At 48.6% G+C, this 18,819-nt stretch overlaps 1 protein-coding gene across 1 annotated transcript; it reads left to right on the forward strand.

The window, feature by feature from the left end:
- Nucleotides 1-6,746: 6,746 nt before the first annotated feature.
- Nucleotides 6,747-18,768, forward strand: LOC130833719 (keratin, type II cytoskeletal 72-like). The gene is given in 10 exon segments (XM_057703636.1): nucleotides 6,747-7,083; nucleotides 7,086-7,183; nucleotides 8,671-8,885; nucleotides 11,838-11,898; nucleotides 12,251-12,346; nucleotides 13,114-13,278; nucleotides 13,860-13,985; nucleotides 16,538-16,758; nucleotides 17,391-17,425; nucleotides 18,174-18,768. Coding segments are annotated over 10 exon segments (1,545 nt in total). The 3' UTR covers nucleotides 18,365-18,768.
- The last annotated feature ends 51 nt before the right edge of the window (nucleotides 18,769-18,819 follow it).

The following is an 18,819-nucleotide window of genomic DNA, read 5'->3' on the forward strand; positions in this document are numbered from 1 at the left end:
TGAAGGCCCAGGCTGCTTCTCTCTTCTAAGGGACTCCTCATCTTAGGCCAAGTCTCTTCTGTATGTAGAGGTCAATGACCTGGAACCTGGGGCCTCTGGGGCCCGGTGTCTACCATAGAGCCCCAAGGTATCCTTTGGTCTGAGTGAAAGACATCCTTGCATGGACAGCAGGACCCCACTGTCACTGCTACTGGATTTTGTGATACTCAGGTTTCATCTCTGTCTCCCATCCCTAGCAGATGCACCTTCGAAGTCACACTTTTCTCAGGTCAATGCTCTGATGAATGGAAAACCTTTGAGAACATTCAGATTCTCAGTAGAGAGAGGGAGCCAACACTTGTCTTGTGGCAAGATTTAAAACAGGCTAAGAGGCAGCAGAAAGCCAGTTCCAGGAAGCCTGGGGCTTGGGTTATAGCTGTCCCTTATTCTCTGGGAAAAGGTCAAAGGTAGATTCTGTTTCTCTTGGTCCTTGGGGAAGTTTCATTGGGTTGAGCACAGAAGTGAATTATATGTACGTGTGTATGAGTTGTGTTCTATCTCTGTTATACACTCAGCTCCCAAAACACTCCTGTGCTCAGAGACTTCTCACGGGGTCCCCAGGCCATGACCCTACTGGCAGGATGTGACAGGAGACAAAAAGCAAGCAAGAGGCCCTCACCCAAGGAGGCTGGGGCTCACAGGTGCATCTGAACAGGGTCACTGTGGGTCCGGAGAGAGTCCTAGAGTTCAAGTTGATAGCCTTGAATTCAAATCCAGTCCCTGCAACTAAGTGGTGGTCATGAGAGAAGCTCTCAACCCTTTTGAGCCTCATTTCTGTGGCTATGAAATAAGCAGAATCAACCCTAGATTGTTGCTGGCTACAATGAGACAACCCGAAGCTGTTCTGTGCAATTCCCGGTACAAAGTCCATGCTTAATAAATGTTACGTGAAAACAGAATTTTGTTCTTTTTTAAAATATATTATATATATATTTATTGAGGTATAGTTGCTGTACAATATTATGTAAGTTCAGAATCTTGTTCTTAATGTTTATGGTTCAAAAACGTAATTAGCTCACTGAAAGAGGTGTTCAGCTGCTGGCGAAGCAATTCACAAAATCTAAACTTTAAAGAAACCATCTTATAAACTATATGCAGTTTATTTATTGCCCAGAGGAGAACCGGCTTGCCAAATGACTAGTCTCAGGGAAATCACTCTTGGGGCCAGTAAAGAAATGGTGGTCAATTCACGGAACATTTAGTAAGTGTGTGTCGTGTGTCTGGGATACAGTGCTATAGAAACAGGTCCATGCTGTTAATGGAGACATAACCACAAAAAACGTAACTACAACACACGTGAGATACTGGCAACGCAATAAATGACGGAGGCAGCGCAGAGGAGAGTGGGAACTTCAGGGAGGTCAGGGAAGGCTGGCAGAGGAGGCAACGTGTCGTTCTGAGAGGCTGGAGTTTACTAGGCAGACAAGAGGAGGGAGTGGGTGTGGTAGCCAGAGGCACCAGTGTGGTATCAGCAGGTCATGGTTGCTGGAGTGTGAAGAGGAAGGCTGAGGAGGTTCCACAGGTGGGGGGCGGGAGCAGTGGCACCTGGTACCGAGGAGGCCGGCAGCAGCCACATCAGAGGGGCCCTTTCAAGTCTGCTAAGGGTTTCGTGCTGTAGAGCTCAGGGTAGAAGCCTACAAGCTGGATGTCAGATGGACCCCCCTGGAGTCCACCTCTGCCACTCACTGTGTGACTTAGGCAAGTTTCTTGTGCTCCGCGACCCTCAGTTTCCTCATCTGTAAAAAGGGGTTAATAATAGTAACTCCCTCATAAAGTTGCCCGGAGAATTACATTTAATGAGAGAACGTAGGAGAATTATTTAATTTAGTGACTGTCACATAAGTATGCGCTCAATAAATGGGTGCTATCAGACCATTGTTACTCTTATGGCTCTTAGTATTACTAAGATAGACTATGTTTTCAAGAGGCTTAAATGAGAGGGGAAGTAGAGAGGGTCTAAAAGCAATCAGATTATCTGATGAACAGGAACGAAAGATAAAGAGTACTGGCTATTAGGAGAGATTTCTACCATCCAGCTTCTATGCTTTGATTCAGACTTAACACTGACTGCCTCCACGGGTACACCCTGAAATCTCAGTGGCTTAACTTAACACCAAAGAGGTTCACGTTTCATTCCCAGCCCAAGGCATGTTGGGGCAGCTCTCTTATATGCTCATCCCAGTGGGTGTCTCAGGGCTCTTGTGTCTTGCAGCCCTGCCACTTGGAACACGTGGTCTCCAAGGTTACTAGGACAGGAGAAAAGAGAGATGGAAGAGGCACGTGGGCTGTTAACTGCCTCACCCTAGAAACGACACACTTCAATGCCACTCATACTTTAATTGGCCAACATGGCCCCAAGCACCAGCCAAACCCCAAAGGAGGCTGGGAAATGAGGAGGAGCTGAGGGCACTTGGTGAGCACTGACAGTCTCTGGTACAGCCTTCCTCAGTGTAGGGACTGACCTTGATCACCACCAGAATTCTTTCTCCCTTGAGCGGTGGTGGGGTGATACTGGCACATGCAAACAACTTCCCTTTGGTTTTGACAGTGTAACCTTGGGTACATTGCTATAAACTACATCAGGCCGCATATTTTATTTATTTATTTATTTATTTATTTATTTATTTATTTATTTTTCAGCTCTTTAGTGGCGTATAATTGCTTTATACTGTTGTGCCAGTTTCTGCTGTACAACAAAGTGAATCAGCTATATTTATACATATATCCCCATATCCCCTCCCTCCTGCGACTCCCTCCCACCCTCCCTATCCCACCCCTCTAGGTCAACATGACTCACTGAGTTGATCTCCCTGTGCTTCCCACTAGCTATTTTACATTTGGTGGTGTATATATGTCAATGTTACTCTCTCACTTTGTCCCAGCTTCCTCTCCATCCCCTACTCCCCATGTCCTCAAGTCCATTCTCTACATCTGCATCTTTATTCTTTCCCTGTCACTGGGTTCATCAGTACCATTTTTTTAGATTTCATAAATATGTGTTAGCATATGGTATTTGTTGTTCTCTTTCTGGCTTGCTTCACTCTGTATGACAGGCTCTAGGTCCATCCATCTCACTACAAATATCTCAATTTCATTCTTTTTTATGGCTGAGTAATTTTCCATTGTATATATGTGCCACATCTTCTTTATCCATCCGTTGATGGGCTTTTAGGTTGCTTCCATGTCCTGGCTATTGTAAATAGTGCTGCAATAAACATTATGGTTCATGTTTCTTTTTGGATTATGGTTTTCTCTGGGTATATGCCCAGTAGTGGGATTACTGGATCATGTGGTAGTTCCATTTTTAGTTTTTTAAGGAACCCCCAAACTGTTTTCCATAGTGGCTGTACCAATTACATTCCTACAAACAGTGCAGGAGGGTTCCCTTTTCTCTGCACCCTCTCCAGCATTTACTGTTTCTAGATTTTTTGATGATGGCCATTCTGACTGGTGTGAGGTGATACCTCATTGTGGCTTTGACTTGCATTTCTCTAATGGTTAGTGATGTTGAGCAGCTTTTCATGTGTTTGCATATTATTTTTATTATCCTTAGCTCTCCTTCATGTTTTTAAGGAGATATTGTAAATCTGTTTGGATTTGGGAAATGTAAGTCTACTTAATGGTGAACTAGAGGCAACTTTTTCGATGTTTCTTAAAGTATATTTCTTGAAACCCTGGTTCCTGTGTTTGATCAAGGAGAAGGGCTCTATGATCTAAAAAAAAGCTTGGAATGCAGTGAGTTTCTCCACAAAAACAGTACTATATTTCTGATACAGGAATCAGCCTTCTTCTCCTCTTTTCTCTAATTAAAAGAAAACAACTCACGTGGTTACCAGTGGGGAGGGAGGTGGGCAATACAGGGTCGGGGTGGGAGGCAGAAACTGTTGGGTGTAGATGGGGCTCAAGGATGTATTGTACAACAGGGGGAAGACAGTCGGTATTTTGTCACAACTGGAAATGGAAAGTAACTTGTAAAAAACTCATAAAAATTATATGCTAATATTAGAAAGTTCAAAAATATTAAAAAATAGAAAAAAAGATTTCAAAATTCCACTTCCCAGTCACCGTGTGGGAAAGCACTGAGTTTTGTTCACTCTTTGGTGTAGCAGTAGCGTTAAGCATATGAACGGATCTGAAAAGTCCTGCAATAAGATGCCTCCTTAACTCCTTTTTTAACCCAGCATGGAATCTATCCCCACACTTTTTTTCTACATGATACCTATCAATTTCCTAAGAACGAGTGTTCTAGGGCCAAAGAGACCCCATTTAACCACACTGGCAAATCCTTGCTTAAAGAGTTTCACCCATCTTAGATTGTTGACCTCTGGTTTCAAAGGGTGCTGTTTCCGGCCCCGTCTAGGAATCCAGGGGTTGCTGTCCCCCAGAACTAATGGCAGAAGTGGTCACCAAGGCCTGCAGTGATACAGTGAGTTGCTGTCAGGGGCAGGCACAATGAGAACCCTGCCTCCCAGGCCTCAGCCACCTCTGGGTCTGCCAATATCCCCACATATCTGAAACCTGGATGTGTCACTTTTGCCTCTTCACGATCTCTAAGGTGAACTGGGGTTGAGGAATTCCTGATTCATCCAGCCAGTCGCCCCTCACTAGAAGATAGGAAAAGATCATCTTACCTGTTCCCTTACCTATTCCTGCCTGGAGTGTGGCCAGCACCTAACTCTGGGCAGAAGTGCTTGGTTGCAGAAGGATGGGTGTTTCAACTTCTTAGAAAGTTTCCAGAAAAAAAGAGACTTCAAAGGCTCCCTCTGAAAACCAGTTCTATGTATGTTTCTCCTGTTTCAACTTAAATCCTTTTCTAACTTTTGTATTCTCAGTGGCCAGAACTAATAAACTCTTTTTTTGTGCTTATAGGAAAAAATAAAAACTGGCTCAAATCGTGGGCCAGAGGGAGAAATCTCATGGAATAATGGAAAGCACAATCTTGAGTTTCTTGAAGGGCCTGCTGGTCACCCAGCTACACTGACACTGGCCCTCCTCTCTCCAGAGAGAATGAACTATAGCATCTCCTCCTGGGCAGCACAGAGAGGCCACCCTCTTCTCCGCCCTGCCCCCTCCTCCCCAGGACACCCCAGCATCCTCTATCTGTTCATCTGTAGCCAGCACCCTCTCCATCACTCACCAATGCCCCACAGCCTTGTTCCCTGTGGGATAAACATGTTGGCTGTTCTTATGCTCTGTGATTGGCTCAGCAGAGGTGGTGTGAGTCATTTACCCCCAGGCACCACCTGGCCAGCCCATTAGAGCCCCAAGGGAAGTCCAGGCTCCACAGAAGAACAGAAGGCACACATGAGTCTCACACTGAGCTCCAGTCTGTTTCACATTTGTCCTGAATGTCCCTGGTGCCAAGGCCTAGGCTGAGCCCCAGGGGAACAGAGAGGGAAGGGTTAATCTAGAGGGACCTGTCAACCTGATGGAGGAATGGGACAGAGTCCCAGCACTCAGACAGACTGAGATATATGAGTGATGCAATAGAACCCCACCTGGATGCTAGAGGAGCAGGAAGGGGCTGTTTCTAAGGGAAGAGAAGAATTAAAGGCAACTTAAGTTGGAGCAAAGGAAACTGGGTTAGATTGAAGAAAGATGCTCTTGAGCTTGTATGGAATCAGGTTCTAGCATCAAGTCCTCGAGTTCTTAATTTCAGATTGGAAGAGTCTTCCTTGGTCTTTCTTGACCTGTTCCTGATAGTTCATCACATTTTGATCCAGAATCAGAGACAGCAGGGCAGCAAATGTCCTGACCAGAAGTTCCTTGATTAGATGATTGATCCTCTTCTGCTATTAAAGAAAACAAAACCAAACATAAAACCCAAACAAACCAACCCCCACCAACAAAACAAATCAATAACATCAACAACAACAAAAACAACCCAAAAACCTCAGGGAAGACCACCTTCCTAAAGCTTTCCTGTGCCATCTCCCCAGGCCACTTTCTTCCCTCTATCCTAGCTAGTGTCACCCCAACTCTTGTTCCAGAAATGCTTTTCTGGAGAAAGCTTTTAGCTCTGGCCCAAAATCACCTGCCAGCACTTGTGACCACAGCACTCACTGGCCTTATCTGTCACTGTGTCTGGTCTCCCAGACTGAGAAGTCCCTGCCGATGGACCAGAAGTTTCTACCCTTGGAACTTCCTTCCAGTACAGGCCAGAGCCGGCTTCATCCAGAGGCCTGGGGAAGCAGCAGGGGACAGGCTAAGGATGATTCTCTGGAATATTCTTGACTCTGTTCATGTCCTTCTGAAGCAGAACCAGCCTGGACATCTGCTCCCCTGTTTCCACCTCCCACCTCCCGTACCCAGAGAGGCCAGACCTGCTGAAAACTTCCACTGGAGATCTTGGCAGTGATAACCCCAGTGACTGCAGGACAGCAAAGGGAGACAAGGTAGCCAGATTACTATAATGCAGGAGGTGAGCAAAGCAAATGCAGGGTTCTGGGCCATTTTATAGGGGATTCATGGGGAGTTCAAGGTGGAAGAGACAAAAATCTTAGAGAGGAGTTAGTAATTTTCTAAGTGAAGAACCAAGAGACTCCATGTGGCCTAAAAGATATTCCCAGCCTACAAATTAGGCTGACTCCAGCCTGCCCCGTGCTCCCGCTACTTAAGGGCTGGGCAGGGACATAAAGCCCAGCCACTCTGTGCCCCTCACCTGCCTCCTGTGCCGCCCAGCATCCTGTGACCTCAACCTCCCAGCCATGAGTCGCCAGCAGCAACTCTACCCTGGCAGGGAGCACCTGGCCTTTAGCGGCTGCTCGGCCATCATCTTGGGCCGGGCCAGCAGCAACTCTGCCTCGTTCCAGGCCGGTGTCAAGGGCACGGCGGCCTTTGGCAGCAAGAGCCTCTTCAACCCCGGGGGTGGCAGGCACCTGGCCCTGAGCGCCGTGGTCGGGCGGGGCAGCTCCATGCTGGGTCCCTGTGTGGCCACAGGCAGTGGCCGCCCGGGCGGCTTCATGGGCACCGTCTTTGGCAGTCTGTCCATGTGCCTGCCTGGCAGCATCCCTCGGGTCACCGTCAACAAGAGCCTCCTGGCCCCCCCAAGGTGGAGCTGGACCCAGAGATCCAGAAGGTGCACGTCCAGAAACGGCAGCAGATCAAGGCTCTGAACAACAAGTTCGCCTCCTTCATTGACAAGGTGGGTCCTGGAGTGTTTGCCTGTCCCTACCTTGATGACCAGTGTACACAGGGGTCTCACTCTGCCACTAGCATGGGAACTTGGGGGAGTTAGTTATCCTCTCTGAGCTCCCCTTTCAGAAATGGGAAAAGAGTAAAGTGGGCACAAGAGTATCTCCAACCCCATTGGGTTGTGATGAGGATGAATCAGATATTTCTGTGGTGCTTAGACCTGTGCCTGGTACACACGCCCCATAAAGGGGAGCTTCATTCGTTCTTTGCAGGGGAGACCCTGGGAAGGAAGTGGGTGTGCTGGGGACAGGAGATGTGTGGAACGGTCCTCTGAGGGCTCTCAACATCAGACAGAGAGATAGGGATGCAATTCCAGGACAGGGGCTGTCCCAGGGCAGGAAGCTTGGTGGATGGGAAAGACTTGGAAGGTAGGAAGTAAGGTAGGGGTGTAAGCCAGGAAGGTTCTAGAGGAGGTGAGAGGGAAGGGCTGGAACATTGAAGGGCAGCACTGAGGGGAGAAGATTTGGAAGGAGGACATGTCAAATTACGTGCGTGCTTTGTGTAGGGGTGTGTGCGTGCTCAGAAATTGGGGCAATGGGGAAGATGGCTCTGGAGATTCCTAGGCAATGACCCCAGTGAATGGGAGCAGATGAAGAGTGGGCTTCTCTTGTCTCCACCTGGAAAGGTCTAGACTGTGAGAAATAGGAGACATAATACTAATAACTGCTGACATTCCTCAGTGCCTGGTGTTGTCCCAAGAGGTTCTCATTTATCAACGTGCCACCCATGAGTCAGTGATCATTCTGCCTTGCAGATGAGGAACTAAGACAGAGGGAGGCTAAGAAATGTGCCCAGGTTAATAGAACAGGCAACAGTAGCCTGTGTCCCTCACCACTACGCTTGGGAAGAGGAAGTGAGATAGTTGGAGAAGAGAGAGCAGAAGTGGAAGAAATAGCTAAAGAGATTGGAGAGAAGAGGAATGCTGGTGAGTAGCAGAGGGCCTCAAGTTATTTAGTACAAAAATGTGAACTCTTCAAGTATGAAAGAAACTTGTAAAGATGTGATAATCTGCTTCGAAAACCAAAGAAACAAACCGAGAGCAAGTTAGGCTTCACATAAGAAAGCACCTGTGAACCAGCAGAGTGACTTAGCAGTGCCATTCCCCAGCCACCATTTCTCCCTGCTTCTCATTTCCCTTCAGTCCCCAAACACCGGCATTTATAGCAAAAGAAGCTGCCTCAACCCACGGTAAGTCATGCTGGCTGATGATAGCGTTGCTTACGTCCACTTCCTGATTTCATTTAAGACTGGATCTTATTTCTTGTCTTACAGAGAAGATAGGCATGTCCCCCTGGCTGAATCCACTCTCTCATGAACCTTGCTCTTTCTTGACCCCACTCCAGGATGACGGCGTCTTATGTCTGGGGCTCCGTCCCACTCCTGTGAGGCAAGAGCCCTGGGTGGGTATTTGGGGATATGACCACTTTTGGGTTCCAGGTGCGGTTCCTGGAGCAGCAGAGCCAGGTTCTGGGGACTAAGTGGGAGCTGCTGCAGCAGCTGGACCTGAACAACTGTAAGAACAACCTGGAGCCCATCCTCGAGGGCTACGGTGGCAACCTGCGGAAGCAGCTGGAGACGCTGTCCGGGGACCGGGTGAGGCTGGACTCGGAGCTGAGGGGCGTGCGGGACGTGGTGGAGGACTACAAGAAGAGGTGAGCGGGGAGGCAGAGAAATGCCACTGGAAGGTCCTGATGACAGATGAGGTTGCGATTTGGAGTGTTTTTGGCTTCCTGGATTTTTTGCTGATACTATTGTGACTTCCTTGCCCAGAAGGGAGGGAGAGAGATCCAGACAGGATGAAACTTAGGAAGAGAAAAGATCTATCCAAAATCGTGCCCCAAATTGCCTAGGAGATGGTCTACTTAATTTTTAACATTAGAAATGGAGGAATGAGGGGAAGAGAATTGTCTCAAAACCTGATGGGCAACCCAAATGGCTTTGTAGCTCTTCCTGAGTGAGGTTTTCCATGGGAGTTCCCAGGACATGAGACATCCTTCCAATCTCAGAACAAATCTTAAAGCTAAGCAAAAATGAGTTTTTTAAAGTTTTTTTTTTTTCATGGTGAGGCATCTCTATGATGTTGAATCTCACCATTAAAGAGAACAATTGAGGGTGTGCTTGGAACCGGAGATGGTTTCTCCCTCTGAGTTCAGCCAGTGAGGAGAGAGTGAGGCGTCTAGGCGCAGTGTGACCTAATATTTTGGCACTTTGCTTCCAGGTACCAGGATTTCTAGGGATAGATGACTTCACCCACAAGGGGGTGGACATGGTTGGAACTGAGCTGTTTTTCTTGGTCCACATTCAATTTGTCTGTCCATCTCTATTCTGAAGTCTCTGCAAAGCGGTACTCTGGTTTGAGCGTTGTATGGAGACCCTGAAGGAGGAGGTGACATGGTCCTGGACTTCTGAAAGTACACGGATTGTGGGCATAGGTTTGAAGGGCAGCTCCAGAGAGCTGCCACTTTTTATACATGTGTACATGCTCAAACACAACTTCCAAAACTTTCTTTAGTTCATTTAATTTATTGAAAACATCCACCATCTAGCTTAATTGGAAAAGTCAGCTTTCGTTGTCAAACCAGAGAAATAAAGAGTTGCTTTCGATCAGAAGTCTGGCTTCATATCTAAATTCAAATGAAAATATAAACATACACTTTGGGGACTATTTTAAAATCCGTCAGCAATAAACTGAGGATGACATCTTATACAGTAGGTTATCAAAGACATTAAAGATTAAAGTGATGTAGATTTAATATAATTAATACACCTATGTTCTAAAGCAAGATAAATCATTGTGTACTTTGTCATGGTTTAACTTTTAATTACTCATTGTAATGTATTTCTAAAGTTATAAGTTATTTATTGTCAATAGTAATTTAAATTGCATTGTTTTTCTTTATAAATTGTATGTGTGCATTGAACACTGGTGTTTGTTTTCTAGAAGTAAATAATGAAAAGTTATTTACAATGTATGAATGTCATTAACTCTGAAAGCCATCAAATCTTAAACTGCTAAAAGCTAATTGGTCTGCAATTAGCATATACTTTTATTTCTGTTAATAGGATGAATATAATGTGATAATGTAAGATATGATATAAAATTGATTGCAATAGAAACAACTATTTCATAGTGAAATTTGTTAGAAAGAAGTTTTCAATTATCTTTTTTTTTTTTATTTTTAATTTTTTGGGGCTGCTTTGGGTCTTGGTTGCTGTGCGCGGGCTTTCTCTAGCTGTAGCGAGCCAGGGCTCCTCTTGGTTGTGGTGCGCCAGCTTCTCACTGTGATGGCTTCGCTTGTTGCAGAGCACGGGCTCTAGGCATGCGGGCTTCAGCAGTTGCAGCATGCAGGCTCAGTTGTTGTGACTTGTGGGCCCTACAGTGGGTGAGCTTCAGTAGTTGTGGCACACAGGCTCAGCTGCTCCGAGGCATCTTCCTGGACCAGGAATCAAACCCGTGTCCCCTGCATTGGCAGGCGGATTCTTAACCGCTGCACCACCAGGGAAGTCCTTCAATTATCTCTTGAATAACACCCGTAGAATTGTAGATAAATCACATACACTATTTTTTGTGTTTTTTTACTCAGGGAAAATAGAAAAATCTGGCAGTCTCAGAAAATGTTCCACTGTTTAAATGTTTTAAATAACTCACTTCATTAACCTGCACTTCTTCAGCCATCCAACAAAGCTTTTCACTTCTCTTGGTATCCAGCAACATGCCTTAGGAAGGAGTAAAAAGCTGAAAAGTATTGCTCATGTTAAAGTATATGCAAAAAAGCCATTTTTCTGGCATGAATTATTTCTTTCCGGTGTTCTATTTTGTTTGTTCTCACAAATGTCCTGTAATATGTTCTTTTTTTAAAAAAATCCTTTTATTATTCTTTTTTTAACAAAAGACCCCAGGAATAGGGGGTGGAGTGGGGGAGGAGGGGAAATGAGGCCCCAGCCCCACAACCCTTCCCTACCTACCTCTTTCCCCCTTATATATTTATAATCTATACGCAAGCCCTGCGGGGTGAGGGGCAAGTAATATATTCCTTGAAAATAGTAAGGGATGGAATAGTGAGGTCTTTAAGTGAAATGCTCAATACTCTTACCCCTCCACGCTATAATATATGTGTATTAAGAATATCCTATTCCCATCCAAACACCCTATTTCTTAGACCTTGCTTCAACTGTATAAGAAACAGGCATAACATACAGCTCAAAGGTGGGGATAGTGTTTTGTTTGGTGCCTGGGAGGTTTTGCTCAGGGCTAGGGCACATACTAAGGTGCCAACTGGTGGTGAAGCAGGGGGGTGACTTTCTATTGTCACAGGGGAAGTGGGACAGCAGAACCCACATGACAACTCCATCACGGGTGCATTCCAGGCAGATGTATTTTAGGGCAGCCTGCCTGTGAATGAAGGAGCTGGACACTGATTCCTAAACCCACCCTTGTCACATCCCATTTACGAAGGCTCTGTGTGCCCAGGGGTACCTGAAACCCAGGTTGAGGGCCCTGCCGCTCTTGGCACAGAGGTGATGGCTAACTGCTCAGTGAGCATTTGCAGAACGGAACTATCCCAATGGCGATGATGCTGTCTTCTTTCGCTTGACCCCCGCAGGTATGAGGTGGAGATTAACAGATGCACGGCTGCTGAGAATGCGTTTGTGGTGCTCAAGAAGGTAAGGGGGCGCAGGGAGGGCTGGAAGAGGCCTACGGGCTCCCTGAACGCTTGGCACAGTGATGTTTGCAGGCTGAGGAAAGGGCCCTTTTGGGTCACTCAGTCCCTAGTACAGAGGCAGCTGGGATTCTAATTTCCCACTCCTCTCTCCAAGTCCCTTGCCTGGGATGAATGCTGCTCCCAGAAGCTGCCAGCTTTAAATCCAGGTGCAGCCATGGCCCTGCACATTGGTTGGTTTGCTCTCAGGGATCAAGCCTCCCTGTGAAGCATGGGGTGAAGGGAGAGAGCAGGGAACCCGGGCTTCTTGCGGCAGGAGGAGGGGGGAGGCAGCTGCCCCTCTCTGCGTTTCCCAGGACGTGGACACTGCCTACAGGAACAAGGTCAAGATCCAGGCCAAGGCGGACTCCTTGACAGACAAGATCAAGTTCTTCAAGTGCCTCTCTGAAGGGGTAAGGACCCCGCTGACCTCTTTTGTGTGATCTGCTCCTCTTACAAGTGGCTTCTGGCCCTTGGCCTGGATGGTTGCATGGACCAAAAGTTGGCAGAGAGGCCTTTTGACTCAGTGCAGCTGACATTTGCTGAGGCACTACTATGTGCTGAGCAGTGAGACAGGCTTTGAGGAGACCATGATGGAGGAGAAATGATTCCCATCCTCCAGGAAGCCACAGTCTGGTAGGGAAAACAGCATGCAAGTGAGCTTTGGGAGAACAGAGGAGCGAATGGTGACTTCTGCCTGAGCTATTGGGGAAGGTTCCTGGAGAAAGATGAGCAAGGTTTCCGAGGGTGCTGGCTAGGGCATGACGCTGCAGTCTGAAGGAGCAGGGCGAGGGGAGATCCGGAGTCCTGAGCTGTGCCAAAGCATCAGGGGCCCAGAGAAGGGCGGTGGTCAGTGACTCCCTAGAGGACTCCTAGTGCCATGTAAGGAGTTCGGGCTGATTCCATGGGTGAAGGGGTGCCGTTGGTACAGAGAGAATGGAATAGGGTGGGAGCATTCCTGCGTGCATGTTGGAAAGGGCAGTCCCACGCTGGGGCTGAAAGCTCCATGCGTTCATCTCACACCTGCAGGCACTGGCACTGCAGGGCTCTGCTCAAGGCAGAGCTCAAACGCCGAGGAGGGGCAGGAAGGATCAGCGGGGCATCTGCCAAGGAGGATCAAGAGAAGTGCCCCCCTCATGGGAACACTTTGACTGACTCCCCTCTCCTAACTGTTCCCCAGGAGGTCGCTCAGATCCAGTCCCACATCAGCGACATGTCTGTCATCCTGTCCACGGACAACAACTGGGACCTGGACCTGGACAGCATTATCGCCCGGGTCCGCACCCAGTACGAGGACATGGCCCTGAAGAGCAAGGCCGAGGCCAAGGCGCTATACCAGACCGAGGTGAGCTGAGTGCCAGGTGTGCAGAGGCCCAGTGACCGCAGCTGCCACCCTGTCATCATGTGTGCACGCACGTGTACTGGGGCTGGGCAGAGGCTTCTTTCATCTTGGAGTTGGGCCTTGTGGGAATGCCTTCCTATGGTCTAGAGAGATCAGCTGCAGTCTTGGCAGGTGTTGGGGACATATATGGGCTTAGCCCTTCCCCTGCCATGGGCCTTGCTGACAGCTGAGGCCACACCAGCCACAACCTCAGTGAGATGCTGACATCACTTCTGTGGGTAATCCACGCATCTCAGCGTTTCTTCTGTTTCCAACTCTGTCGAAATGAGGACAGGAAATTCAAACTCCATTAGGCTCTCATGTTCGAGAATCTGAGGATCCTGTTGAACTGGGGCCAGGCTTTCCTAGCCAGAAGGAAAGGACTGTTTTCCTCCCCCTCCCTCTCCCCCATCCCCTCCTTCCCTTGTGCCTGCACTGCTTGCATAATGAGAATGGCATTCGGTCCCCCACCCCCTTCCTGAACACTCTTAAGGGCTGAATTCTGAACTGTCCTGTGCTCCACATCTCTTGTCCCCCAACCTCAGATCCAAGAGCTGCAGGTCACAGCAGGCCAGCATGGGGATGACCTCAAACTCACCAAGGCTGAACTCTCAGATCTCAACTGGCTGATCCAGAGGATGCGCTCGGAGTTAGGGAACGTGAAGAAGCAGGTGGGTTCCATGAACTGAGTCAGCTAACAGCACCCATTGGTCTGAGACCAATGTTGGTTTGGTATAATCAGCATGAGACCAGTTGTACCAGACCATTCAAATGAGAAGAGCATTGTGCCCTTCCCAGTACCGTGGAGATCTCACACCAATTGGTATGAGACCAATTATGAAGAAAGGGTAAAACAAGGTCCCTCTTTTAGGAGGGAACATTCGGAATCCATATGGAAGGATGAAGCATCCCTCACTGGGCATCAGGCTCCCCAAGTGCAGTAGGGCTCCCAAGGGGCTCTGGCTGAATGCGGACCCCAGTGAGGCTTCCTGCAGGAGGTGGGATCACACTGGGATGGGAGGCAGGAAGGAGAGGGAAGGGGTCTGGTGGAGGAACCTGCAGGAGCAGTGGAGGTGAGGTGGGCGCGTGCGTGGCCTGTGTGCAGGGACGAGAGGCGCCCACCCCGAGCACAAGGTCCATGATGGGTGGGTGGCAGGGAGCAGGACACCCCCTGGGTGGGAAGGGGTGGGTTATGGCTGGTCTTCAAAGCTGGGAAATGGAGTTTAGACCCAGCGCAGTAGGTGAAAGGGTTTGGAAATTTCACATGATGAATCTGTGCTGGAGAAGGGAGAGCCAGCAGTGTATTTTAGAAAAGAGTGGGGACGCTAGACATGGCCCAGGCTCTGCTCTGCGTTTGCCCTTCCCTGTGGTTGTGCTGTGGGGGCGCCACACTGAGCACTGCCCATAGGAGCGCATCCCTGGGGCCACACGTGCGATTCCAAAGCCAGCAAACCCTTGAGTTTCCCAGAGTTTATGGAGTCTGGTGCAAGAATTTAAGCTCTCAGTCTCCTGGGCAAGTCCAGTTACGCATCTCCTTGTCCTTCCCTGCCCTGCAGGTGCGTGTGTGCCCACACACACCCCTCCTCCGTGCGGGAGGCTCGTGGCAGTGGAAGGAAAAAAGACCAGATTAATTAAGAACTGATGGTGTTTTTTATTGAATCACGTGCTGCATAACTGAAAGAAAAACACAAAGCGTTTGAAGCTATGGTGTTGGCCAAAAAGTTCTTTCGGGTTTTCCCTGCAATGTTATGGAAAAACCTGAACAAATCTTTTGGCCAACCCAATACTTTCCGTACCCAGTTATGAGGTTTATCTGATAACATGCTCTGTGTTCATGGTTGGGTGAACTTATTACCAAAAAGTGACTTTTTGTGTTGAGAAGGGCACCGTGCTTTGGAGGTCAGGGGAGATGTCCTCCGTGGGGAGCCAGTGGGGATCACTCTTAATGCCTGGTCCCCAGGGAAGTTCCTCTTGAGGGCCCTGCGCTAGGGTACTTTCCTGCCCTTCTGGCTTCTCCATCAGAGAAGCCCACAGTTTCATATGCAGACTCTGCACTCAGTGGCTCTAGAATCCAGGTGCGAATTGTTTCAAAGGAGCCAGAATTTCAGGTCCTCTCAACTCACACCGCATTCACAAGAGCCAAGCTTCCCAGGTTCACCTGCAGGATCTCGGTCAGTGAAAAAGAACAGAGGACAGTTTGGTCGAATTCGAGTCGTAGAGTTCATTGCCATCCCCCTAAATAATTAGGTCTCCACAGTCCCAAGGATGGTAGATGCTTTTCCCCGGTTGGGCGGCTGGGTCCTTGGTGTTTCTGCTGAGGCTGTGAACCACTCACCCAAAACACTGTGGGTGCTTGTACAGCTGGAGGCCTGCCTGGCAGAGGAGGGTGGCACCAGCTGGACAACAGTCAAAAATTCCATCTGGCCCCAGGACCAGCTGTTCTCCATGGGGTGAAGCAAATTTGACTCCAGAAGAAGGGGACATACCATAAAAAGAAGCCAGATACTTAGATCCCACCAAAGCCTTAGTCCAGAGACTGGAGCACACACCCAACACTAAAAGGCTCAGAAGCACCCTCCCTCTGCCCAGCTTTCCTGTGGATGCAGTGCTGAGCCCTACTTGCAGTTTGCTTCTCCAACTAACACCTCACAGCAGATGTTTGTAAACTTGTAAAACCTGTTAGTTATGCAAAAGTATCATTTCAGGCTGTTGCCTCGTAGCATTTTCTCTGTGGAATTTTGGAGGCCAGATCCTCAGTGGGGTAGGTTTGTTGGATAGACATTTTATTAATAGGAACTTTATTGGTCTCCAATTTTTTTTCCCAATTTACAGTATCTCCTGAGACAACCTTTACACTGTGGGGCAGAATTAAGGCCAGTGACCCAGAGACTTTTCCGGGTTGGCATTAGAATCTTACAGCTGATGTTACAGACCCTGAGGGAGAGGGCGGGGCCATGTGTGTAGGTGGCCACCTTCTCAGTGCTCTTCCCCCGCCTCCCAAGGTAAGGACATTCTGCCTTCACATGCCATGGCATGAGCTGGAGTGAACCGTGCCTGGAGTTGGGGGGAAGGACAGATTCACCTCTAGTGATGTCCAAAGATGGGGAAACCAGGAGGATCTCCAAGCATTGACTATCAGTCAGGACCAAATGAGAGGAGGTCTTCTGAGCAGGATCTCAGAGCTGCACTCTGACCCAAAGCGTTGAACCCGTTTGCCCCTCAGTGCTCCTGCCTGGAAATGGCTATCACTGACGCTGACCAGCAAGGTGACTGTGCCCTGAAGGATGCCCGGGCCAAGCCGGATGAGCCGGAGGCTGCCCTGCTCCAGTCCAAGGAGGAGCTGGCCCGGGTGATATGCGAGTACCAGGAGCTGATGAGAACCAAGCTGGCCCTGGACGTGGAGATCGCCACCTACCGCCAGCTGCTGGAGGGTGAGGAGAGCCAGTGAAGGGCAGATATCTTGTCTGGACACTGTCTCTGTGCTTTAGTAGGAAAGGTGGAGACAAATAGTTTGGTTTTGTTCAGGTCCTACTGAGGTAAAACCTTATAGAGGATGACCTTGACATGGTGCAGTAGGAAAGACCAGAGTTAGACCGCAAGAAGGACTGTATTGTAAACATCCCAAAGAGGTGGTAGGGGAGGAATTAGAGAAATTGAGAAATAGAGCATCCCTGGCCCTTCATGATGCATTCTTAAGCGGGGAGGGAAAAGATGGTCTCCAAGAGTCATCTAAGTTCAAGGTTGCTCTGGCAAAGCCTGAGGCCCAGTGAGGATGTGAGCTCACTCCTCGTTATTGTCTAAGATCAATGGCCTCACTAGCCAGAAGCGGAGGCACAATTATCCCACACATCAGAGAACCCCCAAGCAACTTTGATGGAGAGCTGACTCCTTGCAGCAGACTTTTCATCTCAGTTCTTTATTTCTTGGCAGGTCCCACTAGGGTGTTTGGGAGGAAAGGAGGCTGGGATGGGGTGAAATGTGGTCTGAGAGGAGAGGCTGATTCACAGAGGTGACTGTCTGGATCGAAGGGGTAATGGTTTATGGAGGCTTTATCTGCTGTTTTTCTCCCTCTTCAGGATGTCTGGTGAATATCCAAGTTCCGTGAGCATCTGTAAATATCTGCAGGACCTGGTTCTGCCCTTGGTCACCTACCAGAAATCTAAGTCCCTTTACTTCCATGACACCAAAGAGAAGTCAGAATAACAGAGTGGGTTCAGGGGAGACTTAGGGGCACAAAGAGGGAGCTGGCTTTAGTAATCAAGGAGAAAAATAATATCATGAAATACAAAAGCATAACCTGTAGAGAGATCAAATGATAGCCAACTGCATATAATTGCAAAGTCTACTGTAAGCATGATGCTTAATGGCTATGTTCCATTTCTTTGAGGCCACTCAATAGTAAAAGGCCCTGGATTGAAGTAAGAAGGATTGAGGGGAGCCTAAAAGGCTGAATGATGAAAAAAGCAGAAATAACCTCCTCCAGATTTCAAAGCTAGAGCGAGTGCAGGGTTCTATTGTGGGATACTCCCAGTAGCCCCTTTCTTTAGCAGAAACATCAGAAGACCTCCTTGAAGTGCCTTTCTTCGTGTGGTCCTACCCAGAGGGAAATTCACTGATAGAGTCTGCTAGTGCTTATAGTCCGATATTGATAGATTGACACAGACTAATTAGGAGAAGATCAAACACACAGGACCAAGTACATGAAGAATGATCAGAGCTGATGAAAATCTCTTAGTAAACTGAAACTACACAGCAGAGAATGTGTCTCCACGTGAAGCCACCCCAGGGAAGAGAAGTAAGGGAGCGGTCAGGATGCCCCAGGAGGCTGTCAAGGCTGGGTCTTCTCTTGCCCACTGCAGCCGTCATCAGCAGCTCTGGTGCCGGGGCAGGGGGGGCTGGCTTCAGCCTGGGCTTTGGCGCCTCGAGCAGTTACAGCTATAAACCCTCGGCAGTAGATGTCAAAACCAAAGCCAGCTGTGCCAGTGGGTTCAAGGATCCTCCTGCCAAAACCTCGGGCAGCAGCTGTGCAACCAAAAAGGCCTTGAGATGAAGGGCAAGTGAAGGCTGGCTTTGCAAGCAGAAAGCTGCAGATCCCATCCGCCTCCTCCCCATGTCCTCATCTCCTCCCCCAGGGTCCCCTTCCCAAGTCAGGAAGTGCTTCCTCCGTAACCACAATCCCAAGTCCCATCCCCTCTCCCTGTTGTCCTCAGTGGGGTGATGCTCTCTCTGATGCAAGAAGTCCAGCCATTGGCTCTCCCGGTGACCTCCCCCTTGTCATCTTTCATTGCGTCACTGCCCCAAATGCAGAGATAACACCAATACCCAGGATGCTTCCCTGTGACCAGGGACAAACCCCTCTGTCCCCGTGCCTTTCTGGGCCTTCACAAGCCAGGGGGGCTCTCACCGTCCTCTGATTGGGGTCGTGTCCAGATCTCTGCTCCCCCCACAATAAACGATCCATACCATTTGATTCTGAATGTTGAATCTGCTGCCTGGATGTTGACC

Source organism: Hippopotamus amphibius, chromosome 12 (assembly GCF_030028045.1).
Source record: "Hippopotamus amphibius kiboko isolate mHipAmp2 chromosome 12, mHipAmp2.hap2, whole genome shotgun sequence".
In the NCBI taxonomy this organism is placed as follows: domain Eukaryota; kingdom Metazoa; phylum Chordata; class Mammalia; order Artiodactyla; family Hippopotamidae; genus Hippopotamus; species Hippopotamus amphibius.